Here is a 19,826-nt window from a genome sequence, read left to right on the forward strand (position 1 = left end):
CTGCTCAGTGTGAGGTAATACAGTAGGGAAGAGTGGGAGGTAATACAGTAGGGGGAGTGCTGCTCAGTGTGAGGTAATACAGTGGGGGGAGTGCTGCTCAGTGTGAGGTAATACAGTAGGGGGAGGGCTGCTCAGCGTGAGGTAATACAGTGGGGGGAGTGCTGCTCAGTGTGAGGTAATACAGTGGGGGGAGTGCTGCTCAGTGTGAGGTAATACAGTAGGGGGATTAGTGCTCAGTGTGAGGTAATACAGTAGGGGGAGGGCTGCTCAGCGTGAGGTAATACAGTCGGGGGAGTGCTGCTCAGAGTGAGGTAATACAGTAGAGGGAGTGCTGCTCAGCGTGAGGTAATACAGTAGGGGGAGTGCTGCTCAGTGTGAGGTAATACAGTAGGGGGAGTGCTGCTCAGTGTGAGGTAATACAGTAGGGGGAGTGTTGCTCAGCGTGAGGTAATACAGTAGGGGGAGTGCTGCTCAGTGTGAGGTAATACAGTAGGGGGAGTGCTGCTCAGCGTGAGGTAATACAGTAGGGGGAGTGCTGCTCAGTGTGAGGTAATACAGTAGGGGGAGTGCTGCTCGGCGTGAGGTAATACAGTAGGGGGAGTGCTGCTCTGTGTGAGGTAATACAGTAGGGGGAGTGCTGCTCAGTGTGAGTTAATACAGTAGGGGGAGTGCTGCTCAGTGTGAGGTAATACAGTAGGGGAGTGCTGCTCAGTGTGAGGTAATACAGTAGAGGGAGTGCTGCTCAGTGTGAGGTAATACAGTAGGGGGAGTGCTGCTCAGTGTGAGTTAATACAGTAGAGGGAGTGCTGCTCAGTGTGAGGTAATACAGTAGGGGGAGTGCTGCTCAGCGTGAGGTAATACAGTAGGGGAGTGCTGCTCAGTGTGAGGTAATACATTAGAGGGAGTGCTGCTCAGTGTGAGGTAATACAGTAGAGGGAGTGCTGCTCAGTGTGAGGTAATACAGTAGGGGGATTGCTACTCAGTGTGCTCATAGTTACTAGACAGGGAGAAGAACACTGATAGAGGATAGCATAGCTACTAGACAGGGAGAAGAACACTGATAGAGGAGAGCATAGTTACTAGACAGGGAGAAGAACACAGATAGAGGATAGCATAGCTACTAGACAGGGAGAAGAACACTGATAGAGGATAGCATAGCTACTAGACAGGGAGAAGAACACTGATAGAGGATAGCATAGTTACTAGACAGGGAGAAGAACACAGATAGAGGATAGCATAGTTGCTAGACAGGGAGAAGAACACTGATAGAGGATAGCATAGTTACTAGACAGGGAGAAGAACACTGATAGAGGATAGCATAGTTACTAGACAGGGAGAAGAACACTGATAGAGGAGAGCATAGCTACTAGACAGGGAGAAGAACACTGATAGAGGAGAGCATAGTTACTAGACAGGGAGAAGAACACAGATAGAGGATAGCATAGTTGCTAGACAGGGAGAAGAACACTGATAGAGGATAGCATAGTTACTAGACAGGGAGAAGAACACTGATAGAGGATAGCATAGTTACTAGACAGGGAGAAGAACACTGATAGAGGAGAGCATAGCTACTAGACAGGGAGAAGAACACTGACAGAGGATAGCATAGTTACTAGACAGGGAGAAGAACACTGATAGAGGATAGCATAGCTACTAGACAGGGAGAAGAACACTGATAGAGGATAGCATAGCTACTAGACAGGGAGAAGAACACTGATAGAGGATAGCATAGCTACTAGACAGGGAGAAGAACACTGATAGAGGATAGCATAGCTACTAGACAGGGAGAAGAACACTGATAGAGGATAGCATAGTTACTAGACAGGGAGAAGAACACTGATAGAGGATAGCATAGTTACTAGACAGGGAGATTTCACAGAGGGCAGGTCTATATATGACTAGGATGATATAGTACTATAAACCAAGCTGTATGGAGAAGGGTTAGGGTTATTTCAGAGAATAGGTCTATGAAGGACCAGGATGACAGTACTATAAACCAAGCTGTACCTTGTCCACACAGTCATCGAAGAAGGCCAAGCTGGCGTCTTTGTCTGAGACGAAGGAGCACTCCTCTATAAATCTGATGAACATCTGAGTCTTGGTCATCAGGGAGTAGAACTTCTGGTGGGACCGGTCTCTGCTCTTCAGGAACCCTACAGAACATTACAACCATATGAGAAACCTTAAAAGATACAGTAGAACTTCTGGTGGGACTGGTCTCTGCTCTTCAGGAACCCTACAGAACATTACAACCATATGAGAAACCTTAAAAGATACAGTAGAACTTCTGGTGGGACCGGTCTCTGATCTTCAGGAACCCTGAAGAGGACGGTTGGGGAGGGAGAAATGGAACATTTGTGGTTCACTGCTAGATATATCTGGCAAAATAGGTTTAGGGTCTTGAAACCTTGACCATGAAGCACACTGCTTAATTTTTTTAACCTTTATTTAACCAGGTAAGTCTTTATTTAACCAGGTAAGTCTTTATTTAACCAGGTAAGTCTTTATTTAACCAGGTGAGTCTTTATTCAACCAGGTGAGTCTTTATTTAACCAGGTGAGTCTTTATTTAACCAGGTAAGTCTTTATTTAACCAGGTAAGTCTTTATTTAACCAGGTAAGTCATTATTTAACCAGGTAAGTCTTTATTTAACCAGGTGAGTCCTTATTTAACCAGGTAAGTCTTTGAGAACACATTCTCTTTTACAATAACAACAGATGTACCTTAGCTTGGCACAGTCGTGCAGGTAAGATAGGGTGCAAAACAGGGAAGTGACTTCCTTAAGTGTTAAACCCAGCTGGGCTGACTAGCAGCTGACCTGTTTAACAGCTGACACGATTAACAGCTGACCTGACTAACAGCTGACCTGCAGGACAGACAGGGCCAGGGGGAGTGAGGAGGATGTTTGGTCATTGCCTCACACTGCAGTCATGGAGGCCAAGCTTTGTGTTGTTGTGGGTCCCTACAGTAATACTAATGGACAGCTGATAGATTCTCTATGGATACAGATACAGCCACACCACTTGGCCAAAGAAACACATTGAGAAAGCACATTCTCCCATTACCCATACTTGTGTGTGTGTCTTTCAGCTCTAGTCATTACCTAACAATACTGCAGAGGTCTCTCTAAACTCCTCATCCCTATTTGTCGGGATCACAATCCTCATATCCAACATGTCTTTGGCTACAGCTAGCATGGTTAGCATCCACTAGAGAATGCTCATGTCCTTGGCTACAGCTAGCATGGTTAGCATCCACTAGAGAATGTTCATGTCCTTGGCTACAGCTAGCATCCACTAGAGAATGCTCATGTCCTTGGCTACAGCTAGCATGGCTAGCATCCACTAGAGAATGCTCATGTCCTTGGCTACAGCTAGCATGGTTAGCATCCACTAGAGAATGCTCATGTCCTTGACTACAGCTAGCATGGCTAGCATCCACTAGAGAATGCTCATGTCCTTGGCTACTGCTAGCATGGCTAGCATCCACTAGAGAATGCTCATGTCCTTGGCTACAGCTAGCATGGTTAGCATCCACTAGAGAATGCTCATGTCCTTGGCTACAGCTAGCATGGCTAGCATCCACTAGAGAATGCTCATGTCCTTGGCTACAGCTAGCATGGTTAGCATCCACTAGAGAATGCTTATGTCTTGGCTCCAGCTAGCATGGTTAGCATCCAATAGAGAATGCTCATGTCTTGTCTACAGATAGCATGGCTAGCATCAACTAGAGAATGTTCATGTCTTGTCTACAGCTAGCATGGCTAGCATCCACTAGAGAATGCTCATGTCCTTGGCTACAGCTAGCATGGTTAGCATCCACTAGAGAATGCTCATGTCCTTGGCTACAGCTAGCATGGTTAGCATCCACTAGAGAATGCTCATGTCCTTGGCTACAGCTAGCATGGTTAGCATCCACTAGAGAATGCACATGTCCTTGGCTACAGCTAGCATGGTTAGCATCCACTAGAGAATGCTCATGTCCTTGGCTACAGCTAGCATGGTTAGCATCCACTAGAGAATGTTCATGTCCTTGGCTACAGCTAGCATGGTTAGCATCCACTAGAGAATGCACATGTCCTTGGCTACAGCTAGCATGGCTAGCATCCACTAGAGAATGTTCATGTCCTTGGCTACAGCTAGCATGGTTAGCATCCACTAGAGAATGTTCATGTCCTTGGCTACAGCTAGCATGGTTAGCATCCACTAGAGAATGTTCATGTCCTTGGCTACAGCTAGCATGGTTAGCATCCACGAGAGAATGCACATGTCCTTGGCTACAGCTAGCATGGTTAGCATCCACTAGAGAATGCACATATCCTTGGCTACAGCTAGCATGGTTAGCATCCACTAGAGAATGTTCATGTCCTTGGCTACAGCTAGCATGGTTAGCATCCACTAGAGAATGCTCATGTCCTTGGCTACAGCTAGCATGGTTAGCATCCACTAGAGAATGCTCATGTCCTTGGCTACAGCTAGCATGGTTAGCATCCACTAGAGAATGCTCATGTCCTTGGCTACAGCTAGCATGGTTAGCATCCACTAGAGAATGCTCATGTCCTTGGCTACAGCTAGCATGGTTAGCATCCACTAGAGAATGCTCATGTCCTTGGCTATGGGCCATGGTCAAAAATAATGCACTAAATAAGGGATCGGGTGCCATTTGGGATGAAGCCCTTGGCTACAGCTAGCCATTGCAGTCTTTAACAATAAAGGGCCGTCTGACTAGATACCCACCAGAGACAGTGCAGATTGGATGGTATTAGGTATCAGGTGTGGTATTAGCCAGCTTCAACTGGCCTCAGTCCAGACTCAACTCTATCAGGTGTGGTATTAGCCAGCTTCAACTGGTCCCAATCCAGACTCAACTCTATCAGGTGTGGTATTAGCCAGCTTCAACTGGTCCCAGTCCAGACTCAACTCTATCAGGTGTGGTATTAGCCAGCTTCAACTGGCCCCAATCCAGATTCAACTCTATCAGGTGTGGTATTAGCCAGCTTCAACTGGTCCCAGTCCAGATTCAACTCTATCAGGTGTGGTATTAGCCAGCTTCAACTGGCCCCAATCCAGATTCAACTCTATCAGGTGTGGTATTAGCCAGCTTCAACTGGCCCCAGTCCAGATTCAACTCTATCAGGTGTGGTATTAGCCAGCTTCAACTGGTCCCAGTCCAGATTCAACTCTATCAGGTGTGGTATTAGCCAGCTTCAACTGGTCCCAGTCCAGATTCAACTCTATCAGGTGTGGTATTAGCCAGCTTCAACTGGCCCCAATCCAGATTCAACTCTATCAGGTGTGGTATTAGCCAGCTTCAACTGGTCCCAGTCCAGATTCAACTCTATCAGGTGTGGTATTAGCCAGCTTCAACTGGCCCCAGTCCAGACTCAACTCTATCAGGTGTGGTATTAGCCAGCTTCAACTGGTCCCAGTCCAGATTCAACTCTATCAGGTGTGGTATTAGCCAGCTTCAACTGGCCCCAGTCCAGACTCTGGAGCAGAGAACAGCTACAGCGAGCTAGAGCTCCAGACCTGCACATGCACTGAGACTCACACACACACACACACACACACACACACACACACACACACACACACACACACACACACACACACACACACACACACACACACACACACACACACACACACACACACACACAGAGACTCACACACACACACACACACACACACACACACACACACACACACACACACACACACACACACACACCAAGCCGGTACTAACCTTGCAGGTCAAAGAGAGAGGAGGCGTCAGTAGTCTTCTCAGACGGGGCCTGGGTGATGGGTCTCAGGTATGAGCGGTAGCCTTTCAAAATGGCCGCCATGAACCTGAGGAAGGCTTCCTGTATCTCCATCTCCAGGCTGTGGAGGCTCTTCCCACAGGCCAGCTCTGTACAGTCACTCATACTCAGCTCCAATAGGCCATCAGGACGCTGCTGACCTGGGGGGAACCAATAGAAAAGAGAGATGTTGGTTCTGCTGACCTGAGGGGAACCAATAGAAAAGAGAGATGTTGGTTCTGCTGACCTGGGGAGAACCAATAGAAAAGAGAGATGTTGGTTCTGCTGACCTGGGGAGAACCAATAGAAAAGAGGGCTGTTGGTTATGCTGACCAACAGCTTGGGGAGAACCAATAGAAAAGAGGGTTGTTGGTTCTGCTGATCTGGGGGGAACCAATAGAAAAGAGGGTTGTTGGTTCTGCTGATCTGGGAGGAACCAATAGAAAATATGTTTTTTTTGTTTACATATCTTATAGGGTTTGTCCCAAATGGCACCATATTCCTTAATGTAGTGCACTACATAGGGAACAGGGAGCCATGTGGGATGCATCCCTCATGCAGTTCCAGAGATACATAGAGGAAAACACTCATAGAAGATACAATAGGTGGACAAAACATTAGGAACACCTGCTCCTTCCATGACATAGACTGACCAGGTGAATCCAGGTGAAAGATATGATCCCTTACTGATGTCACTTGGTAAATTCACCTCAATCAGTGTAGATGAAGGGGAGTAGACCGGTTAAAGAAGGATTTTTTAGCAACATAATATTAGGAAGGTGTTCTTAATATTTTGTCTACTATGTTTAACTACCTGTCAGTTTAAAACACAACTTAAAACAAGCAGGACTGTCTGTATGAAAGTTGAGTTGATGACGTGGGGGGGGGTTTGGGTTCTGTCTGTCTCTGTGTTGTTGTTGAACTAGATAAAGGGTAAATAACAAAACACACAGTTTAAATCTCTATTGAAGTTACTTTTCCTCTAAGAAACAAGTCCCTAAAGATAAGACTCAGCTTGTCACTCTGCCAAGCTGTATCGATGTTCAATATTCCCAGCCTAAACACTAATGCAGTGGCAGGACACATTTTCAGCCTCACTGAGTCTCAGAATGTAACACTATTCGATTTCTCAATAAGCAGGCAGCAGGTTTACTGGCTAGGATATAAATAACACAACTGAACTAATGGAGACAAATAGAGCAGGTAGGGAGAGGGAGTGGGGGGAGAGGACAGAGAGAGAGAGGAGGAGAGGGAGGAGAGACAGAGAGAGAGGAGAGAGAAGAGAGCGAGGGGGGGAGAGAGAGGGGTGAGAGAAAAAGAGAGGGAGAGAGAGAGATGCAGCGAGCGAAAGAGAGATGCAGCAAGAAAGAGAGAACGAGAGAGAAATGCAGAGAGAGAGAGAAGAGAGCGAGGAGGAGGGGGAGATAGAGGGGTGCGAGAGAAAGAGAGGGAGATGCAGCGAGAGAGAGAGAGAGAGAGCGAGAGAGAGATGCAGCGAGAAAGAGAGAGCGAGAGAAATGCAGGGTTACTTTATATATTATATACCTTACTTGCTTTGGCAATGTTAACACGTTTCCCATGCCAATAAAGCCCCTTGAATTGAAATGCAGAGAGAGAGGGAGAGAGATGCAGAGAGCGAGAGAGAGATGCAGCGAGAAAGAGAGAGCGAGAGAAATGCAGAGAGAGAGGAGTAATGATGTAATACTAACTGGTGGTTTTGTTACAGAGGAAGAGGAGAGGAGAAGAAGAATGATACAACACTGTTCTTTAATATAGACCAGCCATCTGTTTGGTAGACACTGGAGAAAGGATAGGAAGCTGAATGTAAAGCACTCCTACACTCCTGCTACAGTGGCTTATCATATTCAGAAGAAGAAGAACACCTGAGAGTCAAACACATCCGCTGGAAAGAATCTTTCAAAGTCCACCTTGAAAAGGAGTGTTATTGAAAAAAGTGTTCTTGATCTAGCTTGGTTGCCAGATCTTTTTTTTTGTTGCCAACTCCTTTGTCTTTGTTATATTAAAGGAGCGAACTGAGGCAGAACCAGAGTCACATCTGGCAACTCAGGCTACACTTGACCCAGTTGATTCATTCTGAAATCTTTAGTCCTCTATCCACACAGTACAGTACGGTCCTCTACTCACCGTCCACCAGTTGCTGGTAGAGATTGTTCAGCACATTCATCAGGTTTTTACAGGCTTTCTTTGGCAGGATCTTCCAGGTCAGGGCCCTCTTATCTCCGTTGCTGAAAGGAGAAACACACGGTCAGCTCTCCAGAGGTACAGAGAGGTGGAACACACCCAAAACTAACACCGGCGGGGGATAGGGGCAGGAGACCACCCACGAGACTGCTGCCTCCAAGACTGGTCCAAATACCTCAGAACCACGGAAACAGATTGAACTTTGACCCATATGGAAAATGGATGCACATATGAGTGTACATCGCTGGAATATATTCTACTATTATCATTACAGCTACAGTGGCCAAACACAACGCAATACAGTCTCATTTTCTTCACCATCGATTGATGGCCCACCTTGAGGAATAGACTGTCTCAGCAGGGTTACAGCCCACCTTGAGGAATAGACTGTCTCAACAGGGTTACAGCCCACCTTGAGGAATAGACTGTCTCAGCAGGGTTACAGCATACCTTGAGGAATAGACTGTCTCAGCAGGGTTACAGCCCACCTTGAGGAATAGACTGTCTCAACAGGGTTACAGCCCACCTTGAGGAATAGACTGTCTCAACTGGATTACAACCCACCTTGAGGAATAGACTGTCTCAGCAGGGTTACAGCCCACCTTGAGGAATAGACTGTCTCAGCAGGGTTACAGCCCACCTTGAGGAAGAGACTGTCTCAGCAGGGTTACAGCCCACCTTGAGGAATAGACTGTCTCAACTGGATTACAGCCCACCTTGAGGAATAGACTGTCTCAACTGGATTACAACCCACCTTGAGGAATAGACTGTCTCAGCAGGGTTACAGCCCACCTTGAGGAATAGACTGTCTCAGCAGGGTTACAGCCCACCTTGAGGAATAGACTGTCTCAGCAGGGTTACAGCCCACCTTGAGGAATAGACTGTCTCAACAGGGTTACAGCCCACCTTGAGGAATAGACTGTCTCAGCAGGGTTACAGCCCACCTTGAGGAAGAGACTGTCTCAGCAGGGTTACAGCCCACCTTGAGGAATAGACTGTTTGTCAGCAGGGTTACAGCCCACCTTGAGGAATAGACTGTCTCAGCAGGGTTACAGCCCACCTTGAGGAATAGACTGTCTCAGCAGGGTTACAGCCCACCTTGAGGAATAGACTGTCTCAGCAGGGTTACAGCCCACCTTGAGGAATAGACTGTCTCAACTGGGTTACAGCCCACCTTGAGGAAGAGACTGTCTCAGCAGGGTTACAGCCCACCTTGAGGAATAGACTGTCTCAGCAGGGTTACAGCCCACCTTGAGGAATAGACTGTTTGTCAGCAGGGTTACAGCCCACCTTGAGGAATAGACTGTCTCAGCAGGGTTACAGCCCACCTTGAGGAATAGACTGTCTCAGCAGGGTTACAGCCCACCTTGAGGAAGAGACTGTCTCAGCAGGGTTACAGCCCACCTTGAGGAATAGACTGTCTCAGCAGGGTTACAGCCCACCTTGAGGAATAGACTGTCTCAACTGGAGATGGTGTTTGTGTCAGAAGAAGCTGTGCTTTCTGGGAGATGGTGTTCGTGTCAGAAGAAGCTGTGCTTACTGGGAGATGGTGTTTGTGTCAGAAGAAGCTGTGCTTACTGGGAGATGGTGTTTGTGTCAGAAGAAGCTGTGCTTACTGGGAGATGGTGTTCGTGTCAGAAGAAGCTGTGCTTACTGGGAGATGGTGTTCGTGTCAGAAGAAGCTGTGCTTACTGGGAGATGGTGTTCGTGTCAGAAGAAGCTGTGCTTACTGGGAGATGGTGTTCGTGTCAGAAGAAGCTGTGCTTACTGGGAGATGGTGTTTGTGTCGAGGTCGACACAGCTGACGTCCAGCGGGGGGTCGTAAAGGTCAAAGTAGCGTGAGTCGACCCCCACAATGAAGGGGCAGGGGGCGGAGAGGACTCCTGCCAGAGCCAGCGGGCACAGAGGGATGTACGGACACGGCCAGTGGAATGGGAAGATCATCTGAGGGGGAGAGAAAGAGAGGGAGGTCAAATGAGGAAACTGAACCTTTAAAACTACTGTCAAAACCGAGAGACATTACCAATACTGCAATTGTTAGCTACTACTAAAAATACTAACAAACTGCCATAGCTAATTATTTAAATCCTACTAACAAACTGCCATAGCTAATTATTTAAATCCTACTATTAAACTGCCATAGCTAATTATTTAAATCCTACTAACAAACTGCCATGGCTAATTATTTAACTTCTACTATCAAACTGCCATAGCTAATTATTTAAATCCTACTAACAAACTGCCATAGCTAATTATTTAAATCCTACTAACAAACTGCCATAGCTAATTATTTAAATCCTACTATTAAACTGCCATAGCTAATTATTTAAATCCTACTAACAAACTGCCATGGCTAATTATTTAACTTCTACTATCAAACTGCCATAGCTAATTATTTAAACTACTTACTAAAACCACAAGCTACGACTAAAAGTCCTAAAGATTCAAACAGCTGATATCTGAGGTACTATAGTGTTAAACAGCTGATATCTGAGGATCTATAGTGTTAAACAGCTGATATCTGAGGTTCTATAGTGTTGAACAGCTAATATCTGAGGTTCTATAGTGTTCAACAGCTGATATCTGAGGTTCTATAGTGTTCAACAGCTGATATCTGAGGTTCTATAGTGTTCAACAGCTGATATCTGAGGTTCTATAGTGTTAAACAGCTGATATTTGAGGTTCTATAGTGTTAAACAGCTGATATCTGAGGATCTATAGTGTTGAACAGCTGATATCTGAGGTTCTATAGTGTTGAACAGCTGATATCTGAGGTTCTATAGTGTTAAACAGCTGATATCTGAGGTTCTATAGTGTTAAACAGCTGATATCTGAGGTTCTATAGTGTTAAACAGCTGATATCTGAGGTTCTATAGTGTTAAACAGCTGATATCTGAGGTACTATAGTGTTAAACAGCTGATATCTGAGGTTCTATAGTGTTAAACAGCTGATATCTGAGGTTCTATAGTGTTAAACAGCTGATATCTGAGGTTCTATAGTGTTAAACAGCTGATATCTGAGGTTCTATAGTGTTAAACAGCTGATATCTGAGGTACTATAGTGTTAAACAGCTAATATCTGAGGTACTATAGTGTCAAACAGCTGATATCTGAGGATCTATAGTGTTAAACAGCTGATATCTGAGGATCTATAGTGTTAAACAGCTGATATCTGAGGTTCTATAGTGTTCAACAGCTGATATCTGAGGTTCTATAGTGTTAAACAGCTGATATCTGAGGTTCTATAGTGTTAAACAGCTGATATCTGAGGTTCTATAGTGTTAAACAGCTGATATCTGAGGTTCTATAGTGTTAAACAGCTGATATCTGAGGTTCTATAGTGTTAAACAGCTGATATCTGAGGTACTATAGTGTTAAACAGCTGATATCTGAGGTTCTATAGTGTTAAACAGCTGATATCTGAGGATCTATAGTGTTAAACAGCTGATATCTGAGGTTCTATAGTGTTAAACAGCTGATATCTGAGGTTCTATAGTGTTAAACAGCTGATATCTGAGGATCTATAGTGTTAAACAGCTGATATCTGAGGATCTATAGTGTTGAACAGCTGATATCTGAGGTTCTATAGTGTTAAACAGCTGATATCTGAGGATCTATAGTGTTAAACAGCTGATATCTGAGGATCTATAGTGTTGAACAGCTGATATCTGAGGATCTATAGTGTTAAACAGCTGATATCTGAGGATCTATAGTGTTGAACAGCTGATATCTGAGGATCTATAGTGTTAAACAGCTGATATGAGGTTCTATAGTGTTGAACAGCTGATATCTGAGGATCTATAGTGTTAAACAGCTGATATCTGAGGTTCTATAGTGTTAAACAGCTGATATCTGAGGATCTATAGTGTTAAACAGCTGATATCTGAGGTTCTATAGTGTTAAACAGCTGATATCTGAGGATCTATAGTGTTAAACAGCTGATATGAGGTTCTATAGTGTTGAACAGCTGATATCTGAGGTTCTATAGTGTTAAACAGCTGATATCTGAGGTTCTATAGTGTTAAACAGCTGATATCTGAGGTACTCACAGCCACCAGAGCCTCAGTGACACTGGTCAGAACAGCGGGCCGTAGAGAGTGGACCAGGATCTTATGTTCTGTCACAGCAAACACCAGGAGCGTTATAGCATTCTCCGGGCCGAGGTTCTGCAGCAGTATGGAGAACCGACCACCACTGGAACATAGCCATAGAAGAGATTAACACACTACATCACTATCATAACATATACCATACATTATCCATACATTTACCATACCATAACTAATACCATACATTAACCATACCATAACTAATACCATACATTAACCATACATTTACCATACCATAACTAATACCATACATTAACCATACCATAACTAATACCATACATTAACCATACCATAACATATACCATACATTAACCATACCATAACTAATACCATACATTAACCATACCATAACTAATACCACCAATTAACCATACCATAACATATACCATACATTAACCATACCATAACTAATACCATCAATTAACCATACCATAACATATACCATACATTAACCATAACTAATACCATACATTAACCATACCATAACATATACCATACATTAACCATGCCATAACTAATACCACCAATTAACCATACCATAACTAATACCATACATTAGCCATACCATAACTAATACCATACATTAACCATACCATAACTAATACCATACATTAACCATACCATAACTAATACCATACATTAACCATACCATAACTAATACCATCAATTAACCATATCATAACTATTACCATACATTAACCATACCATAACTAATACCATCAATTAACCATACCATAACATATACCATACATTAACCATACCATCAATTCACCATATCATAACATATACCATACATTAACCATACCATAACTAATACCATCAATTAACCATACCATAACTAATACCATACATTAACCATACCATAACTAATACCACCAATTAACCATACCATAACTAATACCATAAAATAACCATACAATAACCATACCATAACTAACACCATAAAATAACCATCCAATAAATTAATCATACCATAAATAAATACCAAGAACTTCACCAGCAGTCACCAAACCTTCACCCAATTCTTTAAACCAATCTAAAGGTATGTTTTGGAGTTCCTCAAGGTACTGCTATAGGACCACTACTGTCCTTATTATGATATACACCTGTTAAATCCACTTCAATTAGTGTCGATGAAGGGGAGGAGACAAGCTCAAGACAATTGAGACATGGATTGTGTATGTGTGCCATTCAGAGGGTGAATGGGCAAGACAAAAGATTTAAGTTCCTTTGAACAGGGTTATGGTAGTAGGTGCCAGGCGCATCGGTTTGACTGTGTCAAGAACAGCAACACCGCTGGAGTTTTTCACGCTCAACAATTTCCTGTGTGTATCAAGAATGTTCCACCACACAATGGACATCCTGCCAAAGTGGCACAACTGTGGGAAGCATTGGAGGGTAAAGTCCATCCCCGACAAATTGAGGGCAAAAGGGGGAGGGGGAGGGGGGTTGTGCAAGTCAATATTAGGAAGACGTTTCATAATGTTTTGTACACTCGGTGTATATGATACCTGTCTTACCTGAGTGGTAGAGGGGATGACACAGGCTGGCTCAACATCAGGCTGTCGTGAGGAGAGAGCTGGGGAATGTCAACACATTACCAGAGGTAGAGTGTGGTGGGGACAGGTCTGGCATAAAATGGCTGCCGCACTTCATTTAGCAGGTGGCTGTTATCAAAGACTCCCATATAACCTGTACTGTCTCTGTTGCCAGAGATTGGTGCTAGAAGGGGGTATAGTGTGGTGGGGACAGGTCTGGCACAAAATGGCTGCCGCGCTTCATTTGGCTGTTATCAAAGACTCCCATATAACCAGTACTGTCTCTGTTGCCAGAGATTGGTGCTAGAAGGGGGTACGTTACCTCAATACAATGTAAATAACTTTGAGAAAAACACTATTAAAAGAATGATGATTATGATCAAGACAGAGTCAGACATGGTTTAGTCGTGAATAGAGACACACACTGACAGAAACCATAAACATAACATAGCAGCCAGCACCATGGATGCCTTAACTCACCTGCACCAGTATCCTGGGCCTCTGAGAGGAGGGGAAGGGGACCTTGTGCATGAAGTGGGAGATGTGCCTGACAGGAAGAGGAAGAAGAAGGAGAAGAAGAAGAGGAAGAAGAAGGAGAAGAAGAAGAGGAAGAAGAAGGAGAAGAAGAAGAGGAAGGAGAAGGAGAAGAAGAAGAGGAAGAAGAAGAAGAAGAGGAAGAAGAAGGAGAAGAGGAAGGAGAAGAAGAAGAGGAAGAGGAAGAAGAAGGAGAAGAAGAAGAGGAAGAAGAAGGAGAAGAAGAAGAGGAAGAAGAAGGAGAAGAAGAAGAGGAAGAAGAAGGAGAAGAAGAAGAGGAAGGAGAAGGAGAAGAGGAAGGAGAAGAGGAAGGAGAAGGAGAAGAAGAAGAGGAAGAAGAAGGAGAAGACGAAGAGGAAGAAGAAGGAGAAGAAGAAGAGGAAGAAGAGGAAGAAGGAGAAGAAGAAGAGGAAGGAGAAGAAGAAGAGGAAGAAGAAGGAGAAGAAGAAGAAGAAGGAGAAGAAGAAGAGGAAGGAGAAGAAGAGGAAGAAGAAGGAGAAGAAGAAGGAGAAGAAGAGGAAGAAGAAGGAGAAGAAGAAGAGGAAGGAGAAGAGTTACAGGACATGAGGCCAGAAATAACCCCGAGGAGGAGGTGAGCATAATCTGTCATCACACCATCTGGGACAGGGGGGGTAGATTTACATAGAGTTCTGCCACTACACTGTCACCTGACCATCACAATGCCCTGTTGAACTGTCAGCAAACACTTGATCTAAACATAGCCTCTGGTGTTTATTTAGTGGACTGGATACCATTTGGAATTGTTAAATATTCTAGGGAGTGTGTCTACAGTGTATCTATGTACAAAGTGCCTGGGTATGGTGCCTGTTCTATACAGAGCTGTCAAGACAACACAGGCCGTGTCATACAGGGTCACTGACAACACTGTGTACTTATAAAGGACCGTGGCTCAGCATGGTCCCGAGCAACACCAAGGCCAATGGGTTCAAGTGCTGCAGTTGATACCACAAATGTCTGCTGTGTCCCAATATATATTATTCACACGGTGCTCACTTCTCGATGGGCAGGGTGTGAGGTCCGGAGATGGAGTATCGATAGAGGAAGGTGAGGAACTTGCGGAAGGCGTCGAAGAAGGGCCAGTGAGACAGCAAACAGATACACTTGCTGGTGTGTAGCGCTCTGGGGCCCGGAGCTGGGGTGGAGGGGGATGAGGCTGGGGATGAGGCTGCGGATGAGGGCCCGTGGTCCAGCCCCGGCAGACCCAGCTGAGAGCGCTGCTGGTCGGTCAGACAGTCCTGGGAGTAGGGCTCGTAGAACTGGATGGCTGCACCGTACACCTGAGATGAGGAAACACACAGATACACGTCAGGATGGATCCATTAGTACATAGAAGTAGGGGCACATATGTATCTGTTGCCATACAGCTGACTGGAACCAGAGAACGTCAGTCGAGTGGAACGAGGAGTGGAGCGAGGAGCTGGAGCGAGGAGTGGAGGGTGTCCAATTTGACTGGAGCGCACACTTCATGAGCTCAGGGCATGCCTGTCCCAGCATGCATTTGTATAGTCTACTTGTGTGCTGCTATAGCCCCGTGCTTTAGCTACTGTCATGGAGTTCACTAAATATTTTCATAAAGAAACTGATAAAACACACAGGTGTTAAATCAAGATGACTTACAAAGATGAGAAACAACTAAGAGCAAGAGAGGGAGTGTGGTGATGTAGTGTCCACAACTAAAGAAGAGAGGGAGTGTGGTGATGTAGTGTCCACAACTAAAGCAGAGAGGGAGTGTGGTGATGTAGTGTCCACAACTAAAGAAGAGAGGGAGTGTGGTGATGTAGTGTCCACTACTAAAGAAGAGAGGGAGTGTGGTGATGTAGTGTGGTGATGTAGTGTCCACAACTAAAGAAGAGAGGGAGTGTGGTGATGTAGTGTCCACTACTAAAGAAGAGAGGTAGTGTGGTGATGTAGTGTCCACTACTAAAGAAGAGAGGGAGTGTGGTGATGTAGTGTCCACAACTAAAGAAGAGAGGGAGTGTGGTGATGTAGTGTCCACTACTAAAGAAGAGAGGGAGTGTGGTGATGTAGTGTGGTGATGTAGTGTCCACTACTAAAGAAGAGAGGGAGTGTGGTGATGTAGTGTGGTGATGTAGTGTCCACAACTAAAGAAGAGAGGGAGTGTGGTGATGTAGTGTCCACTACTAAAGAAGAGAGGTAGTGTGGTGATGTAGTGTCCGCAACTAAAGAAGAGAGGGAGTGTGGTGATGTAGTGTCCACTACTAAAGAAGAGAGGGAGTGTGGTGATGTAGTGTCCACTACTAAAGAAGAGAGGGAGTGTGGTGATGTAGTGTGGTGATGTAGTGTCCACAACTAAAGAAGAGAGGGAGTGTGGTGATGTAGTGTCCACTACTAAAGAAGAGAGGTAGTGTGGTGATGTAGTGTCCGCAACTAAAGAAGAGAGGGAGTGTGGTGATGTAGTGTCCACTACTAAAGAAGAGAGGGAGTGTGGTGATGTAGTGTCCACTACTAAAGAAGAGAGGGAGTGTGGTGATGTAGTGTCCGCAACTAAAGAAGAGAGGTAGTGTGGTGATGTAGTGTCCACAACTAAAGAAGAGAGGTAGTGTGGTGATGTAGTGTCCACAACTAAAGAAGAGAGGGAGTGTGGTGATGTAGTGTCCACAACTAAAGAAGAGAGGGAGTGTGGTGATGTAGTGTCCACTACTAAAGAAGAGAGGGAGTGTGGTGATGTAGTGTCCACTACTAAAGAAGAGAGGGAGTGTGGTGATGTAGTGTCCACTACTAAAGAAGAGAGGGAGTGTGGTGATGTAGTGTCCACTACTAAAGAAGAGAGGGAGTGTGGTGATGTAGTGTCCACAACTAAAGAAGAGAGGGAGTGTGGTGATGTAGTGTCCACAACTAAAGAAGAGAGGGAGTGTGGTGATGTAGTGTCCACAACTAAAGAAGAGAGGGGAGTGTGGTGATGTAGTGTCCACTACTAAAGAAGAGAGGGAGTGTGGTGATGTAGTGTCCACAACTAAAGAAGAGAGGGAGTGTGGTGATGTAGTGTCCACAACTAAAGAAGAGAGGGAGTGTGGTGATGTAGTGTGGTGATGTAGTGTCCACAACTAAAGCAGAGAGGGAGTGTGGTGATGTAGTGTCCACAACTAAAGAAGAGAGGGAGTGTGGTGATGTAGTGTCCACAACTAAAGCAGAGAGGGAGTGTGGTGATGTAGTGTCCACAACTAATGAAGAGAGGTAGTGTGGTGATGTAGTGTCCACAACTAAAGAAGAGAGGGAGTGTGGTGATGTAGTGTGGTGATGTAGTGTCCACAACTAATGAAGAGAGGGAGTGTGGTGATGTAGTGTCCACTACTAAAGAAGAGAGGGAGTGTGGTGATGTAGTGTCCACTACTAATGAAGAGAGGGAGTGTGGTGATGTAGTGTCCACTACTAAAGAAGAGAGGGAGTGTGGTGATGTAGTGTGGTGATGTAGTGTCCTCAACTAAAGAAGAGAGGGAGTGTGGTGATGTAGTGTCCACTACTAATGAAGAGAGGGAGTGTGGTGATGTAGTGTGGTGATGTAGTGTCCACTACTAAAGAAGAGAGGGAGTGTGGTGATGTAATGTCCACAACTAATGAAGATAGGTAGTGTGGTGATGTAGTGTCCACAACTAAAGAAGAGAGGGAGTGTGGTGATGTAGTGTCCACAACTAAAGAAGAGAGGGAGTGTGGTGATGTAGTGTCCACAACTAAAGAAGAGAGGGAGTGTGGTGATGTAGTGTCCACTACTAAAGAAGAGAGGGAGTGTGGTGATGTAGTGTCCACAACTAAAGAAGAGAGGGAGTGTGGTGATGTAGTGTCCACAACTAAAGAAGAGAGGAGTGTGGTGATGTAGTGTCCACTACTAAAGAAGAGAGGGAGTGTGGTGATGTAGTGTCCACAACTAAAGAAGAGAGGGAGTGTGGTGATGTAGTGTCCACTACTAAAGAAGAGAGGGAGTGTGGTGATGTAGTGTCCACAACTAAAGAAGAGAGGGAGTGTGGTGATGTAGTGTCCACTACTAAAGAAGAGAGGGAGTGTGGTGATGTAGTGTCCACAACTAAAGAAGAGAGGGAGTGTGGTGATGTAGTGTCCACAACTAAAGAAGAGAGGGAGTGTGGTGATGTAGTGTGGTGATGTAGTGTCCACAACTAAAGCAGAGAGGGAGTGTGGTGATGTAGTGTCCACAACTAAAGAAGAGAGGGAGTGTGGTGATGTAGTGTCCACAACTAAAGAAGAGAGGGAGTGTGGTGATGTAGTGTGGTGATGTAGTGTCCACAACTAAAGAAGAGAGGGAGTGTGGTGATGTAGTGTCCACAACTAATGAAGAGAGGTAGTGTGGTGATGTAGTGTCCACAACTAATGAAGAGAGGTAGTGTGGTGATGTAGTGTCCACAACTAATGAAGAGAGGGAGTGTGGTGATGTAGTGTCCACTACTAAAGAAGAGAGGGAGTGTGGTGATGTAGTGTCCACTACTAATGAAGAGAGGGAGTGTGGTGATGTAGTGTCCACAACTAAAGAAGAGAGGGAGTGTGGTGATGTAGTGTCCACAACTAAAGAAGAGAGGGAGTGTGGTGATGTAGTGTCCACTACTAAAGAAGAGAGGGAGTGTGGTGATGTAGTGTCCACTACTAATGAAGAGAGGGAGTGTGGTGATGTAGTGTCCACAACTAAAGAAGAGAGGGAGTGTGGTGATGTAGTGTCCACTACTAAAGAAGAGAGGGAGTGTGGTGATGTAGTGTCCACTACTAAAGAAGAGAGGGAGTGTGGTGATGTAGTTTCCACTACTAAAGAAGAGAGGTAGTGTGGTGATGTAGTGTCCACAACTAATGAAGAGAGGGAGTGTGGTGATGTAGTGTCCACTACTAAAGAAGAGAGGGAGTGTGGTGATGTAGTGTCCACTACTAATGAAGAGAGGGAGTGTGGTGATGTAGTGCCCACAACTAAATAAGAGAGGGAGTGTGGTGATGTAGTGTGGTGATGTAGTGTCCACTACTAAAGAAGAGAGGGAGTGTGGTGATGTAGTGTCCACTACTAATGAAGAGAGGGAGTGTGGTGATGTAGTGCCCACAACTAAAGAAGAGAGGGAGTGTGGTGATGTAGTGTCCACTACTAATGAAGAGAGGGAGTGTGGTGATGTAGTGTCCACAACTAAAGAAGAGAGGGAGTGTGGTGATGTAGTGTGGTGATGTAGTGTCCACAACTAATGAAGAGAGGGAGTGTGGTGATGTAGTGTCCACTACTAAAGAAGAGAGGGAGTGTGGTGATGTAGTGTCCACTACTAATGAAGAGAGGGAGTGTGGTGATGTAGTGTCCACTACTAAAGAAGAGAGGGAGTGTGGTGATGTAGTGTGGTGATGTAGTGTCCTCAACTAAAGAAGAGAGGGAGTGTGGTGATGTAGTGTCCACTACTAATGAAGAGAGGGAGTGTGGTGATGTAGTGTGGTGATGTAGTGTCCACTACTAAAGAAGAGAGGGAGTGTGGTGATGTAATGTCCACAACTAATGAAGATAGGTAGTGTGGTGATGTAGTGTCCACAACTAAAGAAGAGAGGGAGTGTGGTGATGTAGTGTCCACAACTAAAGAAGAGAGGGAGTGTGGTGATGTAGTGTCCACAACTAAAGAAGAGAGGGAGTGTGGT

At 45.0% G+C, this 19,826-nt stretch overlaps 1 protein-coding gene across 1 annotated transcript in view; it reads right to left on the reverse strand.

The window, feature by feature from the left end:
* Positions 1-19,826, reverse strand: part of LOC135536016 (C-myc promoter-binding protein-like) — a gene marked incomplete at its 3' end in the record, with an annotated part of 158,165 nt that overhangs the window by 76,722 nt on the left and 61,617 nt on the right. The window contains exons 6-13 of the mRNA XM_064962411.1: positions 15,198-15,481; positions 14,130-14,196; positions 13,632-13,690; positions 12,052-12,196; positions 9,771-9,946; positions 7,946-8,046; positions 5,746-5,961; positions 2,008-2,153 (exon numbers count right to left, since the gene is read on the reverse strand). Of these exons, the coding sequence (XP_064818483.1) occupies positions 2,008-2,153; positions 5,746-5,961; positions 7,946-8,046; positions 9,771-9,946; positions 12,052-12,196; positions 13,632-13,690; positions 14,130-14,196; positions 15,198-15,481 (1,194 nt within the window). The remainder of the gene's footprint in view (positions 1-2,007; positions 2,154-5,745; positions 5,962-7,945; positions 8,047-9,770; positions 9,947-12,051; positions 12,197-13,631; positions 13,691-14,129; positions 14,197-15,197; positions 15,482-19,826) is intronic.

The sequence above is a fragment of the Oncorhynchus masou genome, unplaced genomic scaffold, assembly GCF_036934945.1.
Source record: "Oncorhynchus masou masou isolate Uvic2021 unplaced genomic scaffold, UVic_Omas_1.1 unplaced_scaffold_545, whole genome shotgun sequence".
Classification (NCBI taxonomy): domain Eukaryota; kingdom Metazoa; phylum Chordata; class Actinopteri; order Salmoniformes; family Salmonidae; genus Oncorhynchus; species Oncorhynchus masou.